At 41.6% G+C, this 20055-nt stretch overlaps 1 protein-coding gene across 2 annotated transcripts in view; it reads right to left on the bottom strand.

The window, feature by feature from the left end:
• Positions 1-1060: 1060 nt before the first annotated feature.
• The window catches only part of LOC134354917 (riboflavin-binding protein-like), a 35988-nt gene continuing 16993 nt past the window's right edge, over positions 1061-20055 (bottom strand). For both annotated transcript variants that reach the window (XM_063064399.1, XM_063064398.1), the window contains exons 4-7: positions 17255-17383; positions 13875-13983; positions 5040-5265; positions 1061-1199 (exon numbers count right to left, since the gene is read on the bottom strand). In XM_063064399.1, coding sequence (XP_062920469.1) covers positions 5059-5265; positions 13875-13983; positions 17255-17383 — 445 coding nt within the window. In that variant the 3' untranslated portion in view covers positions 1061-1199; positions 5040-5058. The remainder of the gene's footprint in view (positions 1200-5039; positions 5266-13874; positions 13984-17254; positions 17384-20055) is intronic.

Genomic DNA, 20055 nt, shown 5'->3' with positions numbered 1-20055 from the left:
CGAAACGTTGACTGATCGTTTCCACGGATGCTGCCCGAACTGCGGAGTTCCTCCAGCGTTTTGTGAGTGTTGCTAGGACCCTGGTCAGACTCCACTTGGAGTACTGTGCTCAGTTCTGGTCGCCTCACTACAGGAAGGGTGTGGAAACCATAGAAAGGTTGCAGAGGAGATTTACAAGGATGTTGCCTGGATTGGGGGCGGGGGGTCATGCCTTATGAGAATAGGTTGAGTGGACTTGGCCTTTTCTTCTTGGAGCGATGGAGGATGAGAGGTGACCTGACAGAGGTGTATGAGATGATGAGAGGCATTGATCGTGTGGATAGTCAGTGGCTCTTTCCCAGGGCTGAAATGGTTAACACGAGGGGTCATAGTTTTAAGGTGCTTGGAAGTGGGTGGAAGGGGGGATGTCAGAGGTAAGTTTTTCCACACAGAGAGTGGTGGGTGTGTGGAATGGGCCGCCAGCGAAGGTGGTAGAGGCAGATACAATAGTGTCTTTTAAGAGACTCTTAGAGAGGTACATGGAGCCTAGTAAAATAGGGCACTAAGTGGTAGGAAAATTGTAGGCAACTTCTAGAGTGGGTTACATGGTGGGCACAACATTGTGGACCGAAGGGCCTGTAACGTGCTGTAGATTTTCTATGTTCTACGTTCTGATCAGTGTTAGCTGGGAAGCGCAGTGGTGAAACCTGATGCAGGCAGCAGATTTTTGGATGAATTCAGGACTGGGTGAGTGTCTAAGGTGAGCAATATGTTGAAATTGTTTAAGATTCAAGATTGTTTAATGTCATTTCCAGTACACAAGTGTAAATGAGAACAAAATAATTTTTACTCCGGATCTGATGCAGCATAAAAAAACAATAAGATAAAAACACAATAATTTAGAAAAATGCATTAAAAATAAATATGCAAGTTTGTATATATACATTGATTGTATGAACATAAAGTGAAGCTAGGTACAGGAGTGTCTGTACATAAGATGACTGTCGGGAAATGATAAAGTAGTGGGGTGAGTTAGTGGGTGGAGGTGTTGTTCAGCCTTACTGCTTGGGGAAAGTAAAATGTAATAATCAAAGAGTCAATAAAGTAAAAAGTTTTTCTTGACTTTGTTTATTTGATGGTAGAAATGTTACATTTTTCAAACCATTATTCTTGATTTTTCAAAAAATTTCCTGGATAGGAATGTCCTCAGATCTTCTATGCTGTAAGTTAAAGATATGAATAACTTTGATTAAGGTCTCAGTCAATCTTGTACAAATTTAATAAAAGTAATCAAAAGCATGCTTTGACTCAGGAAGTATAAGTCCAGAAGAAAGCTGTGAATTAATGTCTCAATTATATCCCAATTTAAGGTCAACAAATTGCCATAATAGTTGCTTGAAAATTGCCAAGTTCAGAAGTGATTCTCTGCTAACTCACTGAATGAGCAAAGATAGTTCAGCCATTGCTTCTATTAACCTATGAACTAAATCAAAATAAATCACTTTAAAATGTTGTTGACTGTCATAAACAAAACCACAGGAAGCCAGAAGCAGTCAGCAACTCAAAAAGCATGTGTGGAGTGAGAAACAGAGTTAAAGTTTCAACATAGTGAATGAATTGAAATGAGAACCCATTTTCTCTCTGCACCAATGCTACCTCATCTGTTTATTACTTACAGCAATTTTTGCTTTCATTTCAAGTTTCTAACATTCACAGTACTTTTTAAAATCTTATCAATTAACATAATGGCCCAGATTCCCCTCAGAACTGCTTCAAATTCTTTGCTGAAAGTACGCCAAATGTTGCAGTTGAAAAGCGAGCTGATAGATTTTCAAATTACTTCTTTGCCACCTTCATTGAAGTCTAGCTATGCACATCCTGCAGACAGCACATAATAAAATATAGAGTAAACCTGCATTCTGCAGTAACATAAAACAATAGGAATTGTTTCTTTTTGATATTAAGCAGTCTACCTTCTGTCTCATTTTCATACATACACATCAGGGAAAGTATATGTCTTAACTATCTGGCAAGAGATAGCTATATGTCAGTGGAAAAATAAAAAGAAATCAAATCCTTAGAAAGAAGTGACATACAATTGGAAGATGTAGAGTCTTTGTTAGTGGAGTTAAGAAACTGCCAGAGTAAAAGGGCAGTTCCCATCAAGTTATATACAGCCCCCCGAACAGTAGCCAGAATGTGATATACAAATTACAATGGGACATGGAAAAGATGTTTAAAATGGGCAATGTTATAATACTCAAGTGGGATTTTAATAAGCAGGTACATTGGGAAAATCTGATTGGTGCTCAATCTCAAGAGAGGGCATTTGTAGAACACCTACAAGATGGCTTTTTAGTGCAGTTAGTGGTTGAGTCAATCAGAGAAAAGGCAATTCTGGATTGGGTGTTGTGTCATGAACCAGATTTGATTAGGGAATTAAGGTAAATGAATCCTTAGGGGGCAGTGACCATAATATGATAGAATTCACCTTGCAGTTTGAAAGTGAGAAGCTAAAATCAGGTGGGGCAGTATTACAGTGGAATAAAGGGAATTACAGACGTGTGTAAGAGGAGCTGGCCAAAGTTGACTGGAAACGGACTCTAGTAGGAATGACGGCAGAACAGCAGTGGCTGGCATTTCCAGGAGCAATTCAGAATGTGCAGGATAGATACATCCCAAAGATGAAGTATCCTAAAGGGAGAATGGGGCAACTGTAGCTGACAAGGGAAGTCAAAGACAGTATAAAAGCAAAAGAGAGGGCATAAAATATAGCCAAAATAGGTAGGAAATTATAGGATTAGGAAGCTTTTAAAAACCAACAGAAAGCAAATGAAAATAAATAAGGAAACAAAAGATGAAATACTGTATGAAGGGAAGCAAACCAATAACATAAAAGAGGACACAAAAAGTTTTTTTCAGATGTATAAAGAGTAAAAAAGAGGCAAAAGTGGATATTGGATTGCTGAAAATTTATGTTGGATAGGTAGAAATAAGGGACAAAGAAATGGCAAACAAACTGAATATGTATTTTGTGTCAGTAATCACTGTGGAAGACAACAGCAGTATGCTAGAAATTCAGGGGTGTCGGGGCAGAAGTGAGTGTTGTTGCTATCACTAAGGGGAAGGTGCTGGGGAAGCTGAAAGGTCTGAAGGTAGATAAGTAACCTGGACCAGGTACACTTTGCCCCAGGGTTCTGAAAGAGGTAGCTGAAAAGACTGTGAAGGCACTAGTAGTGATTTTTCAAGTATCACTAGATTCTGGAAAGGTTCTGGAGGACTGGAAGATTGCAAATGTTACTCTATTTTTTAATAAAGGAGGGGGACAAAGCCAAAGACACTATAGGCTAGTTAGTCTGACTTCAGTGATTGAGAATATGTTGGAGTCCATTATTAAGGATGAGGTTTTGGAGTACTTGGAGGCACATGATAAAATAGACCAAAGTCAGCATAGTTTCTTTAATGAAAAGTCTTGCCTGTTGGAACTCTTTGAGGAAATAACAGGCAGGATAGGCAAAGAGAGTCAGTGGATGTTGTTTACTTGGATTTTCAGAAGGCCTTGACAAGGTGCAGCTCACGAGGCTCCTAAACAAGATAAGAACCCACTGTATTACATGAAAGATTCTAACATGGATAGAAGATTGGCTGACTGGCAGGAGTCAAAGACTGTGAATAAAGGGGCCTTTTCTTGCTGGTTGCTGGTGACTTGTGGTGTTTCACAGTGGTCAGTGTTGGGACTGCTTTTTTTCATGTCATATGTTAGTGATGAAATAGTTAACTTTGTGGCCAAGTTTGTGGATGATATGAAGATAGATGGGGGGGGGGGTTGTGTTGAGAATCTGCAAAAGGACTTAGACAGATTAGGAGAATGGGCAAAGAAGTGGCAAATGGAGTATAGTGTAGGGAAGTGTCTGGTCAACCACTTTGGTAGAATGGATAAAAAGATAGACTATTTTCTAAATGGGGAGAAAATTCTGAAATCAGAGGTGCAAAGGGACTTGGGTGTCCTCATGCAGGTTTCTCTAAAGGTTAACTTGCAAATTAAGTCAGTAGTAAGGAAGGCAAATGCAATGTGAGCATTCATTTTCAGAGAACTAGAATATAAAAGCAAGGATGTAATGCTGAGTCTTTATAAGGCATTGGTCAGACTGCACGGAGTATTGTGAGAAATGATGTATTGGCATTGGAGAGGATCCAGAAGAGGTTCACGAGAATCATTCTGGGAATGAAAGAGTTAATATATTGGTAGCGTGTGATGGCTCTGGATCTGTACATGATGGAGATTAGAAGAATGAGGGGGGAATCTCATTGAAACTTTTAGAATATTAAAAGGCTGAGATAGAGTGGATGTGGAGAGAATATATCCTTTAATGGGGGGAGTCTAAGACCAGTGGACACAGCCTCAGAATAGTGGGACGCCCCTTTAGAACAGAGATGAGGAGGATTTTTTTTACCCAGAGTGTGGTGAATCTATGGAATTCATTGCCACAGAAGGCTTTGGAGGCCGTCATTGGGTACATTTAAAGCAGAGTTTGATAGGTTCTTGATTAGTAAGAGTATCAAAGGTTGCAGGGGGAAGGCAAAAGAACAGTGGTGAGAGGGATATTAAATCAGCCATGGTGGAATAGCAGAGCAGATTCAATGGGCCGAAAGGGATAATTCTGCTCCAATATGCAATGGTCTTATGGAAAATAAAGACCATCATAGATAAGCTGGTGAGCAAAGATATCGTCTGACCAACGCTTCTAAATGATTTGACGGAAAAATCGGCTGAAAGCTTATGAAAGAGGAATCAAAAGTAACTCCAATGTAGGAGGTTAGAACTGTTGCATATATCTGATTCATTACTTGTAACTAATTCAGATACAAAAGGGCAAAAAAAAAACCCAAAGCATTATTTAAAGTACAGTGAGCTAAGGCCAAACTTTGCTGGTGAACGCTGAATTTTATCTGTTTAACAAGCTGCAGGATGTGCATAGATACATTTTCATCCGATGTCGCAAAGAATTCATTTGAATATATTACCATTCTGCAAATGTTGTCCTTCTACTATTTTGTACCTGTTAATTCCTTCTCCTGTCATGCAGACCCCCCTGCCGCTGCTGACAAAAAGCATCTCTGTCTGGATGTTTCTGTGCAGTCTGACGTTTCTTCGCTGTGGGACTGCAAGTGCTGGACCACATTGTTATCATCATCATCCAGCATCAGACAGTGACAAGGGCATGAAGCCACTTTCAGAGATGTACCCCAAATGCTCTCACAGAAGTCCCTTCCATTCCTATACATCTGCACACAAAGAATTATTTGATTGTTAATGAGTAGTTTCAGCATCATATTCAACAGTTTATTATATATAAAATCATTTATAATTTCCATGTGCATTAATACAAACAAGTTTGAAATGTTGGGAAATCAAATGTAAGAGGAAAGTACACAGTACGTAGCTTCGGATCATTGATGTGCAGAAGGATCTTGGGGTGCTCTATCCATGGCTCCTTGAAAGTGCAGCAGAAGTAGAAAGGGTAATAAAGAAGGCATCCTTGGATAGCTACATGGATGGGTGGGATATGGAGGTCTAGATGGGCTGAGGGGCATATTTCTGTGCTGTGGTTTTCTATGACACTAAAAAAAAGGAATAAGGAAACAGATAAAGGCCTACATATATATAATGCCTGATTATACTTTCAGAAAAGTGCCAACAACTTTACAAATAGTTAATTAATTTGAAATACACTCATATTATTCTGTAAGCAATCCTTTGTGTGAAATTCCTACAGGGCGCAAAAAAAAATGACAGATCACTTTGAAAATAAACTGAGAAACAGTGAACCAAAGTCAGCATTAGCGCCATTATTTCACATGTAGAAAGTTAATGTAACTCCATGGAAAGAAAACCCTGGTATTTGATCAACACACATCAAAGTTGCTGGTGAACGCAGCAGGCCAGGCAGCATCTCTAGGAAGAGGTACAGTCGACATTTCAGGCCGAGACTGTACCTCTTCCTAGAGATGCTGCCTGGCCTGCTGCGTTCACCAGCAACTTTGATGTGTGTTGCTTGAATTTCCAGCATCTGCAGAATTCCTCCTGTCTGGTATTTGATTTCAATTTTCTCCTCAAATATGGAGTAAAATAACAACAATAGTATTCTATCCTTTTGAGGACTAAAACTAATCTTTTTTTTACTTCCATGCTTGGGCTCCTAAGTAAAAGAGTCCTGCTGGAAACAATACTGAAGGCAGATGAGCCATCATTAACAAGGTTTGTGGTTACAGAAAGCATAGGGATAGTGAATAAATACATCTTATGGTGCTAAATGGGAAGCCTAAGTGATTTGTGCAGGAATCTTGGTTCACAAACATACTTAATCAGCATGCCCTTTTAACAATTACAGGTAAATGATTAATATGCATGGATTTTTAATGGTTTAAAATATTAAGCTGCAAATGAACAAGATAATCTTTTTACTTTTATCTGCCTTTTGAGATTAAGGATGACTTGCTTTCACGACTTGCTTTCACGACTGCTTCTGGTGTAAACATTGATATTTTTGACTTGTGTCTTTGCAACTGTTCTCTCCATGGACCTATAAAGATCGTGCAACTGGGACATATCTTGTCATGAAGTGCAACATAAATCCTAGTTAACAGTTTTGGCTAGCTTTCATATGTTCAAAGTCCATCTGGCCCAGATAATGTCAATAGGATATTTGTACTTGCTTGGAACATCTGTATTTTTCATTTTTTTAAAATGTTGGGATCTCACCAGAAGTAATTGCACTCAAGTGTAAGAAAGTTAATCATTCTGTACAGTACTGCATAGCTTTAGTGGAATCCCACAAGTAATTTTCCTGGCAATGAGGTTCTCCACAACAATCAAATACATACAGTACAAGGAAGGGCCATCAAACTAAAATTATTGTACACAATATGTTCTCACAGATGTTTTCTAAATGTGTAACTACATTTCCAGAAATTAAGTGTTATTGCAACTTTCTTGGAACAGTATTCTGATCGTGTGTGAATGTACCGTACATGTAAATATTACTTGGAAATGGAATGATTCCAAGAAAAATACTTCAAAACAATGCAACTATGTTCAAGGAGTTCTGGTTTAGAGGGCATATCTAAGATAGCTGCCTCATCTTGATAAATGCTTCCCTAAGATGCCTCAAACTTACGGACACTTGCAACCTTTGTTCTTGGTTAAAGCTTTTTTAAACTGGTGAAAGGAGCAAATGCATCCTTCTCTTTGAAGTTCAAGGGTATAAAGTAGATTTATTATCAAAGTACATGAATGTCACCAAAAACAACCCTGAGATTCATTTTCTTGTTAAATCCAAAGAATAACCATAACAGAATCAATGAAAGACCCAACCAACTTGGGCATTCAACCAGTGTGCAAGTACAAAAAGGAAGAAATAATAATAATATCGAGGACATGAAGTGAAGAGTCTTTGAAAGTGAGTCCATAGGTTGTGGGCACATTTCAATGATAGGGCAAGTGAAGTTGAGTGAAATTATCCCCTTTGAAAAAGAATCTAGTGCTTTCCCGGCGTATATGACGAATGAACTCTTCTCAGACTTCCAGCTGGGTACAATTATCGATTATAATCAACATGTCTATGACGAACTCTGCCACCTTCTTCAGGGATGATGCCTAGGGATGTCTATCCGGTGGTATTTAGTCCGTCCTTCCTGATAGGTTAGTCCTCATCTAGTCAGGTTTCTACTTTCTCACCTTGTTTACAATCAAATTCCAATTGTTACTTAGAGTGAGAACTTCGCCTTTGTTAAAAATTCTGTTCCTCTAGTTTTATTTCAATGGCTTCCTTTACCAGGCGGTTCCAAAGGCCATTGGTGTGGCACAGTAGTTTTGTGTCATCAAAGTCAATCCTATGGCCATCGCTGATTTCTCTGGGTAACCAAAATGGATACACCTCCGATGCTCCTTAATGCAGGTTTGCACCATGCGTCCCGTCTGGCCGATATACGCTGCTCCGCATTCACAGGGTATCCTGTAAACACCAGCCGACCTGAGTCCCAGGTCATCTTTGACCCACATAAGCTGTGATTTGAGCTTCCTTACAGGTTTGTGGATGGTATTAATCTGGTATTTCTTCAGGATCCTCATGATCCTTCTAGAAACAGTAGAAATAGTTGTTAGGTTTCCTGGTTTTTCTGTCAGCTCTTTTAAGGTGATTTCCTTCACTTTGTAGCTATTCTGTAGGAATGTCGTGCCTGGAGTCCATGAGGTCACACTGTGAAGATGTCTGAAGAAGCATTTGAGGCTTAAAGGCAATGAACTTGGAGCCTTCTTCTCAAAGTCCTCCATGTTGAAATTAGCAAACGCCGATGACAAGTGACCCCATGGCCACTGCGTCCATTTGTTCATCATAGTTCCTCTTATAGAGGAAGTACATCGATGCAAGGGTGTATTCAAAAAGGTCAATAGTGCCCTTATCAAACCTTGACCACAGGAGAACCAAGCTGTCCTTGATGGGAACCCTTGTGAACAAGGACACCACGTTGAAACTGACTATAATGTCCAAAGTCTTGGTGGTGCCAGCACCTGAAGCAGAAGTGGCTTGCATATTTCTTCAGTGAAGTACAGGTCATCCTGACAGTTGAATCCGTGGGATCCTGCTATAGAACTCTGTAGGTGGGATTGTCCAGAACCTATTGGATTTTCCCGTGATACTCCTCAGAGGACCTCAGGACCATTGCATTTTCTTTGTCCGCTGGTAAAATCATGATGGCTGGTTTTGCCATAGTGCCTAGAATGTAATGTTCAGTTTTGGCGAAACGGCTCTTTTTCTGGCCATACAGACCTCTATCCTTACCTCCTCCATGGTATCTGGTAGTAGTTTTCGAATTGCTTGCTCTACTCCGCCAATGTAGTCCCATTAAGGTATAACTCTGGGGACCAGAGAGAATTTTAGCCCCTTGGCGAGGACCAATCTAGTCGCCTTGTGAATGCTTTGCCCGTTTTGATTGATGACAATCCTTTCTGGGTCCAATGGTAGGGTGGCTGCATTTTGTTTGGATAGTTTGTTGTATTTCTTGATCTGCTTCACAGTGTTCCTTCATGAAATGAGTTCACCTTGGGTAGTGGTGGACATGTCAATGTACTCCCAGTCACTAGGAGATGAGAGGGCTGGCAGGTGAACAGTCCCGATTTCAATGGCACAAAACTACTGTGACACACCAAAGGCTTTTGGGACCACCTGGTGAAAGGAGCCATTGAAATAAAACTACAGGAAAAGGTTTTAATAACAATGAAAGTCTCACTCTGAGTAAGAACTGGAAGTTGATTGTAAACAATGTGATAGAGTGGAAACCTGATTGGTTGAGACTAACCTATCAGGAGGGACAGAATCCTGGGGTATAAATACCACTGGACTAGACATACCCAGCCATTATCCCTGAAGAAGATGGCAGAGTTTGTCATCAAAATTTTGGTTCTAATCGATAAGTCTAAGCAGAATTGGTAGGGAAAAATAGAAATTTACGTGGGTTAGGAGTAGCCAGATAATTTCATTTAAAACAGTATTTTCCAATGGAAGCTGTTGCTTAGCCTTGTACTTACAGGAACACCACTTTAACTACAATTAGTAATTTCGGAAGAAAACACATGGTGCACACTAACAAAATGCCTCTTAAGCATACATCCAGTGAACAAGCATCTACAATTTTATCTACAGTGCAGATAAATTGATATCATTGAAACGTCAGTTATAATTGATACCTGTACCTGGCTTGAAGCCCAAAAAGAGTTTATTTGTTATCCCCTGTTGTTCAAGAGCCTGTTGGTTGAGGGGGAATAACTGTTGCTGAACCTGATGGTGTGAGTTCTGAGGCTGCTGTACCTACTTTCTCGTGCAGTGTTTTTTTTTACTTTCTGGATTATCTCAAAGTGAAATGCCAACTGGGTGAAAATGTAACTCAGGGCTGAATGTTTGCTGAGCAGCAAAAACAGCCTGCCGAAGGGTCTTGGCCTGAAACGTCAACTGTACTTTCTTCCATAGATGCTGCCTGGCCCATTGAGTTCCTCCAGCATTTTGTGTGTGTAATGTGATTTACAGAGGCAAGTGACCCCATGACAACAGAGTACCGTGCATGAAAGAGCTGCACTTGCGTTACACCTTGCGTGAATGGGGTAGAATGTCCAGGTGTGATTTCTGGAGACAAAGCTAAAGCACTTGCAATCATATTCAGTCAGAAGTACCGACTGGCGAATCAGTCTCGGCTTCTTCCTGTGATCTTTGTCATCACAGAAGCCTGTGTTCAGCCATATTGATTAATTTGACATGAAATCAAGATGCACTAGATACATCAAAGACACTCCAACACCAGCTAAAGTTCAAGTTCAAATTTAATTATCATTCAGCTACACATGCACATGGCCAAAAGAAACAGCATTCCTTTGGGACCAGGATGCAAAACACACAGCCAACAGCAAAGAGCACACTACATACACCCTAAAGGTTAACTTGCAGGTTGAGTTGGTGGTGAGGAAGGGAAATGCCCTGTTGGCATTCATATTAAGAGGTCTAGAATACAAGAGCAGGGATGTGATGCTGAGGATTTATAAGGCACTTGTGAGGCTGCAGCTTGAGTATTTTGAACAGTTTTGGGCCCCTCAACTTAGAAAAGATGTGCTGGCATTGGAGAGGGTCCAGAGGAGGTTCACAAGGATGATTCCAGGAATGAATGGGTTATTATATGAGGAATGTTTAATGGCTCTGGGTCTGTACTCACCGGAATTCAGAAGGATGAGGGGTAGCTCATTGAAACCTTTCGAATGTTGAAAGGCCCAGACAGAGTAGATGTGGAAGGGATATTTCCCATGGAAGGAGAGTCTAGGACAAGAGGGCACAGCCTCAGGATAGAGGGGTGCCCTTTCAAAACAGAGATGTGGAGAAATTTCTTTAGCCAAAGGGTGGTGAATTTGTGGAATTTGTTGTCACATGCAGCTGTGGAGGCCAGGTCTTTGGGTGTATTTCAGGCAGAGATTGATAAGTTCTTGATTGGACATGGCATCGAAGGTTACGGGGAGAAGGCCGGTAACGGGTTGAGGAGGAGATAGAAAAAATAATCAGCCATGATTGAATGGCGGAGCAGACTCGATGGGCCAGGTGGCCTAATTCTGTTCCTCTGTCTTATGGTCTTACATAACAAATAGATTATATAGTTACAATTTCAGAAAAACATGTAGTCACAGAGAAAGAAAAATAATATAGCCCAAGTCCCTGAGTGGCATGACTAGATTGCCCTGGTCCAGCATGTTCTTCCTCTGAGACCAGCACTGACGGAACACTGGAGAGCAACACTGAGAGAATACCAGACAGCAACACTGATGGCTGGGGCCAACCCCAACCCCGTATCAGTTCCAGTCCACCCCACAGAGGTCCCCACTCTCCCCACCCCGCCTTGGCTCTCCTCCTCTGGGCGGTTGCAATAGGTGACATGGCAGCTTCCGCCTAGTCTTGGCCACAACTGAGGCACTGCAGCTCCCTCACCGTCAGTGTTGCCAATGAACCAATGAACTGGACTTGCAGTATTCTATGTTACCAAAGTCCAACAAGGTCTTGTGATCACAATAAAAATGCACAAGATAACCACTCACTCAGTTTGTTAGATTGTGTATCACCTCAGCACAACGGTATGCAACAAGCCCAGGCAACAACATAACAACAGTACGGCATAAGTCCAGCTCCATACTATCAAGCAACTTGCTGATGGGATAGTTTTGTAGTACTTGATGTTCTTAGTATCCAGCAGTAGTTTACAATCATAAAAAAGACATTCAAGACAAACAAATACATTTTTGATTGGACCCGGAGTGGTTGCTGCGAATGAGCAAGCCGCAATCTTATCAGAAGAAAAAAGAACAGATCAAGCAAGTTGTTTCAGTGCATTTTGTAACAACAGTCTCCAGCAGATAGCCTGGAAAAATTCCCAGAAGAATCAAATCCCCAGAATGGAGGGCAAGTCAATTTTTGGCTAAATGCCACTCAAAAAGTTTACAAAAATAATCAGCAAAATGACTCGAGATTGTGTCACCAGTGCTATCAAGTATAAGTTCTCAAGGCATCTCATCAAGACTGATGAGGGTCACCTACGTATATTCTGTTTCTTCAGGGTCTCATCATCTGCTGATAACATCACAACCATAGCCAAAGCATGGATGGGAGAACTAAATTCTGGATGTAAGGTGAGATGATTCGCATTGACATAAAGGCAGTATTTGATCAAGTGTGGCAGCAAATAAGGTGATGAGTTACTGAATGGAAGTGGTTGTGGTCAATTGAAGTCAGTTATGGAACTGCAAGGCAATGTCATAACTGAAACTTCTTCAGTTGCTTTATTGATAACCTTCCTTCTATGATAAGGTCAGAAGTGAGGATGTTTGCTAAAGACTGTATAATATTTAATACCATTCACATCTCAAAAAAGGAATAATCGATGATTGTGTATAGCAAGTCCTACAAAACATCCAGGCATCGGTCAGTATGTGGCATGTACAACAGAAGTACCGTTAATGTCCGTCTCCAAACAGAGAGAGTCTGTTTGACTACATCCTTATTTCTGAGACACGCCACCAAATTCTTCAGGGTCACTACTGATGAAAAACATCCGGCCAGCCACATTAATACAAAGGCTACAACAGTATGTCAATGGCTGAGTATTTTGAGATGGATAACACATCTTCCTATGCTATAAGTGCTGTTTGACCATTTACGAAGCCCAAGGCAGGAGGGTGAGACCACATGAGGCAATATTTCTTCCAAAACTATTGGAAGTTGTGCACCATTTACAAAATGCACTATAGTTACCCACCTGGGCCATTGCAGCAGCACCTTAACGCATGTTCTCCAGTCTGTTGTCACCAGTACAGTCTTCTAATTGGTAGTGTGCTGGGGCTATGGCATCAACGCAGGTGATGCCAACAGGCTCAATAAACTGATTAGAAAGGCTGGCTCTGTAATTGGAGTCAAACTGGACACACTGGAGGCTGTGATAGAACAAAAGGCCCTATGGAAAATCCTGGCAATTCTGGACAATATTCCTCTCCCTCTGCATGCCACCTTGGCTGTTCAGAAGAGCACTTCCAGTAATAGACTAAGACAGCTGCGCTGCTCCGAAGAGCGCTATATGAGGTCATTCTAATAGGCTCTATAATGAGTCAACCTCTAACCAGGGAAGTGATGATCCCCTCCTGTTAGACTATTCAAGATAACTTATTTTTTATTTATTCTTCTTACTAATCTTCTAATATTGTTTATCTGTGAACTTGTACTGTGACACTGTAATTTCCTTTGGGATCGATGACATATCTATCTATCTACAAATGTATCTCCATCACAAAGAAGGACATGTACAACCTTTCCTCTTGAAGCTTTCCTTGCTGAACAGAATAAAGTTGATCGCTCCCCAATTTTTGAACTATAGGTGAAAGGAAATAAAAATTGAGTGGTTTCTGCAACAAATAGAATAATGTGATTGCTCTACACATTAACTCCATTTATCTATCTTTGGTCCATATGCCCTGACACCATTATTTAACAATAATAGCACAATCTTCAATATTTCACTTGACCCAGAATCTGCAGACTTTTAGTTGGAAAGAGTTACAGAAGGTTGTGATAAATGATTCTTGACCTGAAATGTTAAGACTCTTTCTCTGTCCATAGTTGTTGCCTAACCTTGAGTTTCCAGCATTTTAGCTTTTTAGTTCATAATTTCAGTGTGAACAATTTTTAAATTTTCAAACTAAGAGTACTGCCTAACAATGAATATAATTAATCAATTCAAGTTCTACCCCTTTGAAGTATATTTGTATTTATCTCCAAAAACTACTAATGGTCATATTTATATAATGCTACTATTCTTACCTCATGGTAGGGAACACATTCATTTCTGCAGTGATTTCCTTGATCGTTCCATTCCCAATCAGTGAGCCAGTTTCTCACACAGGTCCGATCATTCCTACAAGCTGCATACCTGTTGAAATATAAATATTTGATCATTGCAGCATGAGCAGATTGGAAATCTTTTACTCACACTTCCTTCAGTTAGTCCTGACGAAGGGTCTCGGCCTGAAACGTCGACTGCACCTCTTCCTAGAGATGCTGCCTGGCCTCCTGCGTTCACCAGCAACTTTGATGTGTGTTGCTTGAATTTCCAGCATCTGCAGAATTCCTGTGTATGAGCAGATTGAAGTGTTTTTGTCTGTTGGATGCCTCATGTTCCTATACTACCCTAAGGTAAGAACAAAAATTAACTTTGATACCCCAGTGCAGTTTCCTAGATTAGATGTGGAAGTGGGTCCTACCTGCTTTATCAAGTGGAGAAACAAGGCCCCATGATTTATCCTGCTAATATGTAAACATACGTTTGTACATCAAGATTTCAAAAGCATGCCATTTAGTTATTATTCCTTTGTTCTGGGGGCTTATTGTGCAAGCCTGCATAACAATGGTAATTACAGTTCATAAACAATATGTTGATTGTTAAGTGCTTTGGGATGTTCTGAAATGGACGACTTTCTCTCTTAGTAACCACTGTCATTGATCAGCTGACTTTCATCCTATTGGTGATATCCACCAAATGAGAATATTCCTTATCCACAAGAACCTCCTCCCCGGAGCAGCATTTTTGCAAGTATTCAGATGAGCACTTGAAACACCATGGCATTGATGCCTATGAGTTGATGCTGGAAAATGGGATTAGCAGAGAAAACCTGATGACTGGCTTGGGCGCGTTGGGACAAAGAAACTGCCTTCTGTGCAATATGACTATTGTCTATCTGCTCTAATTTATCCTTGGGACCTGGATAAAATGCTGGAGCAACAATATCACTCCAGATGAATTTTCATTTCTACTTTTCTGCAAGAATTTCTGTACATTCATGGTGTCATACAGAATGGCCTTCCAGATTTTTTTGTGGCACTTGGAAAATGATGTTTTGAGACTAAAAGGAAACATATGATTGTAAAGGTGGATGTAGAGGGGAAGGTCTTTTGAGGCTGCTTCTGCAGTTGAGAATGTGTGACACTAAAAGAACTGCCAAGCAGTGAAATAGAAGCTTCAGTTGTCTCACAGGAATAGCCATGACTGAGTCAGAAGTCTCACTGCCGAGACTTGAACGCACACAAAAAAATAGCACACACTGCAGTTTAATACTGAGGGAGCAGGACACGGACAAATGTTCTCTCTTTTGAATGATATCTGGTCTTTCAGGCAAGGATTAATTACCATATTTTTTGCCCAAAGGTATTTCTCAATCAGAATCCCTTAGATAATGATCTTGCTGTTTTTTGGACCGGCCTTAAAATAGATTTGCAGCTGCCTTTCCAAAACTATAACATCAATTATAGATATTTAATTGCCACTTCATTAGTTGTGAAGCATTTTGGTTTGCCCTGATCTTATGAAAGATGCTACATCTATGCCAGGTCTGGAAAGTCAATGAAGGCAAGGCAATGGATGTTGTCTATATGGATTATAGCAAGGGCTTTGACCAGGTCCTGCATGGGAGGTTGATCAAAAAGGTTCAGTTGCTCGGCATTCAAGATGAGGTAGTAAATTGGATTAGACATTGACTTTGTGGAAGAAGCCAGAGAGTGGTTGTAGATGGTTGCCTGTCTGACTGGAGGCCTGGACTGGTGGTGTGCTGTAAGGATCAGTGTTGGGTCCATTGTTTGTCGTCTATATCAATGATCTGGATGATGATGTAGTTTCCTGGATCAGCAAATTTGTAGATGACACCAAGATTGGGGATGTAGTGGACAGTGAGGAAGACAATCAAAGCTTGCAGCAGGATCTGGACCAGCTGGTGAAATGGGCTGAAAAATGGCAGATGAAATTAAATGCAGACACGTGTGAGGCGCTGCACTCTGGGAGTTCTTACACGGTGAGCGGGAAGGCATTCAGGAGTGAGGTAGAGCCGAGGGATCTGGGAATACAGTTCCATAGTTCTTTGAAAGTGGCATCACAGGTAGATTGGGTCATAAAAAAGCTTTTGGCACATTGGGCTTCGTAAGTAAAAGTATTGAGTACAAGAGTTGGGATGTTATGTTGAAATTGTATAAGAAGATGGTGAGGCCTAATTCAGAGTACTGTGTCCAGTTTTGGTCACTTACTAACAGAAAAGATGTAAATAAGATTGAAAGAGTGCAGAGAAAATTTACCAGGATGTTGCTGGGACTTGAGGACCTGAGTTATAGGGAAAGGCTGAATAGGTTAGAATTTTATTCCCTAGAATTTAGAAGATTGAGAGGAGATTTGATAGAGATATACAAAATTATGAGGAGCATAGATAGGGTAAATATAAGCAGGCTTTTTCCACTGAGATTGGGTAAGACTAGAACTAGTGGTCATGGGTTAAGGGTGAAAGGTGAAATGTTTAAGGGGTACGTGAGGAAGAACTTCTTCACTCACAGGGTTGTGCGAGTGTGGAATGAGCTGCCAGCAAAAGTGGGGGATGCAGGTTTGACTTCAACATTTAAGAGAATATCGGAGAGGTACATGAATGGGAGGGCTCTGATTTGGATGCAGTTTGATGGGAGTAGGCAGATTAAAGGTTTGGCGTGGACTACTTAGGCTGAAGGGGCTGTTTCAGTGCTGTAGTGCTCTATGACTCTATTAGTGCTCTATGACATTCACTATTCACACTGCTTTCTTTCATGATAATTCCTGATTAGAACCTGGATATCAGGAAAATTCATTAAACGACAAACCCCAACTTGGTTAATATAATGGCTGAGCCAGGTGATGAATTAGTGGCTTTCTGAGATTGGATTTGAGGTGCATTACAGCACAGAGAGATTTGTGCTTGCATTATGTACTGTAGCCACGTGTTTGATATCGCCTTCAAAACTGTGAACATCACTCAATTCAAACATCACAAGAGATAGATACCAGATGAAACATTTTAAAAACTGTATTACTCACAGACTCCCTCACTCATTTTGATCAAGCCACATAATATGATCTTTCAGCAACGCACACTAAGTGCTCGAGGAACTCCAGGCAGCATCTAGGAAAAGAGTATAGCCGATATTTCAGGCCAAAACCCTGCCAAAACACCGCCAGAGATGGAGGACTAGCAGCATAACAGGCGGTAAGTAGTAGTAAATATATGATGGTGAAATATATACTGATAAATGTTTGAAACCTTATTTTAAGTCTGAACAGAGAAAAAAGACAATATTTGATGAAAATTAGAATTCCTCCAAGGCAAAGTTGAGTTTAAACAGAAAAATAAACTTACCAGTCATCACAAAAGCTCTTGCAGACTGGGACATGAAGAATTGAATACGAGTTATTGGGATTGATCCAGTTGAAGGCAAGGGGTGAGCAATAGTAAAAACAATCTACTTTTTTCATGTACTCTTCGCATCTGGAGTAATGAATAACAACATTGTGACATAACCAGAAATAGGAAACAATGATTTGGTATTTAAACATATTTTTATAACATTTTAAGACCAGAGGACATGGGAGCAGAGTTGGACCATTCAATCCATTGAGTCTGCTCTGCCATTCCATCTGGCTGATTTATTACCCTCTCCCCCTACAACCTTTGACACCCTTACTAATCAAGAACCTCCACTTTAAGTATACCCAACGAATTGGGTTCGGTGGCAATAAATTTCATAGATACTGGCTAAAGAAGCTCCTTTTCATCTCTGTTCTTGTATTTTGAGGCTATGCCTCTGGCCCTAGAGTCCCCCACAAAAGGAAACATCCTCTCCTTCTGAGCTTTTCAATATTCCATAGGTTTCAATGAAATTTCCACTCATTTTTTCTAGGTTCAGAGCCATCAAATATACTTTCATAATAAAAAAATTTACTAGAATAAACCATTCAATGCCTTTTCATTCTTTACATACGTAGTCAATGCTTTCCCTGCTGTTCAATTACATTTATATATATTAATAGCACTGTTGCCTCTCATGTGGCACTCTGGGGTGGTACACTAACTGCTTCAATAATTGAGGGGCTTCACCCCCCCACCTCGCACCTCCCTCTGCAGTAGGAGAAGAACTCTACTCCATGGTCCTTTCCTTCCAAGCCCTTTCAGTGGCTGCTCTAAGCTTCAGTGCGTCCCTCAGCATGTACTCCTGCAGCCTGAAATGTGCCAGTTGGCAGCATTCCTCCAGACATTTCAATGTGCTGTCAGACCAACAAGTTCGGGCAGAACCATAGGGTGTCTTATACCAAGCTGATGATCTGCCAGCAGCACCTGATGTTTGTCTCTGTGTGTGTCCCTGGTAACAGCCTGGAGATCAGAGAGTCCTACATCACACTACTGCACAGGATGACATGCGAACAGGTCTTTCTGTTTTCTCCAGACCCTCTTTACAAACCCACAGTCCACAAAGAGGTGAGCCATTGTTTCTTCCCCACTACAGTCATCCTGCTGGTAGTGTGTTGTGGGAGTGATGCTTCGGGCATGCAGGGAGGATCTAACTCTCATCAACAGCCAGGCAAGGTCTTGGTGTCTGTTGGTGGGGCCTGGTGATGAGGGATTCTGCCAGGGCCTGGACAGTCTGCTTGGGGAACCACCTCACTGTGCCCATCACATCCTCCTGCAGTGTCTGCAGGATGTTCTGTGCTGACCACTGCCTGACGGACTTAGGTGATCGTCCAGAAGAACTTTTCCACAAAGGACAAGACAGTGGGCACCATCCAGCTGACTGGGACATTGCATGGCAACAGGGTCAAACCCAACCTTCACAACACCAGCTGATTCCCAAGGCGGAGGAGTGAGTGTTGGGCCACTACTGCACCAAGTACTGCAGTCCTGAGAGCACCTCACACCCGATGACCAGGTTCTTCCCAGTTATTGAGAGGAGCGCCCTCCCCACAGTCCCAATTTCTGCTTTACCTTCCCAGTTCGCTGCAGCTAGTTCTTGTTGCATGGCTCGGCCCCTCCAAACCAGATCCCCAGCACCTTCACGTAAATGGACATGATGGTGCAGGGGACACTGGATCGGTTGGGCCAGTTGCTGAAAATCATGACCTCACTCTTCGTGTGGTTAATCCTGGCCCGATGCCAATTCAAACTGGTCGTCGATGCTGATCAATCTGTGAACAGGCCTTCAGGTCTGAGCAGAAGGCAGTGACATCGTCCATGTACAGGGAAGTTATCAATTAGGTCCTTCCATTGCTTGACAATGCCACCCCTCTTATGCTCTCGTCTTTCCCGATGGCTTCTGCAAGGGTTCTGTATAGTACACAAACAAATCCGGGGAGAGTGGACCACCCCGCCTGACTCCAGACTTTATGGCTGTTTCCCACCCTTTGATATGGCCTGCACTTCAGATGTCTGTGTAAAGCAATTGGATCCAATTCTTTATTCCTTCAATAAATCCCATTTTATGTCCATCACGTACATGTGTGATATCCCGTCAAAGGCTTTCTCCTGGTCGAAACTGACCAGGCAGGCATCCACCTCCTTATACTGCACCGAGGCAATGGTGTCCCTCAGCAGCACAAAGCTGTCCAAAATCTTCCTGCCCGGTACAGCACGGGCTTGGGTCCTGTTGATAACCTATCTCATAACAGACTTGACCGTGTTGCCGATGGCCATGAACAGGATCTTATAGTCTATATTGAAGAGCAAAATGAGTCTCCAATTCTTGAAGACAGCTCTTTTCCCCTTCTGCTTGTAGATGGGGATACTGATGCCCTTTGTCATGCAGTCTTGAAGCAGAGCATTGTACACTTCCAGCAAGTCTGGGCCCATCCAGTCCCAGAGAGCCGAGTACAACTTTGTCAGTAAGCCGTTGTTGCTGGGAGTTTTATTTGAGTCAAAGGAATGGATGGAGCTAGTCAGCTCTTCCAGGGTTAGTGGATGGTTCAGACTCTCTCACTTCCTGCTATCTAACACCTCCATGATAGACTACAGGAAGTTCTGGGAGGCTGTGGTGTCTGTGGCCTTTCTGACATATAAGAATCTACAGATCTTCGATATGTCTGTCCATGAGGATGCTACTAAGCCGTCCACTTTCTTAAGGCTGTGGATCACGGAGTTCCGCACCCCCCCCCCCCGTGAACCTACTGGAA

This window comes from Mobula hypostoma, chromosome 12, assembly GCF_963921235.1.
Source record: "Mobula hypostoma chromosome 12, sMobHyp1.1, whole genome shotgun sequence".
In the NCBI taxonomy this organism is placed as follows: domain Eukaryota; kingdom Metazoa; phylum Chordata; class Chondrichthyes; order Myliobatiformes; family Myliobatidae; genus Mobula; species Mobula hypostoma.
The sequence above is the reverse complement of the archived record's forward strand: the minus strand, read 5'-3'. Positions and strand labels throughout refer to the sequence as shown.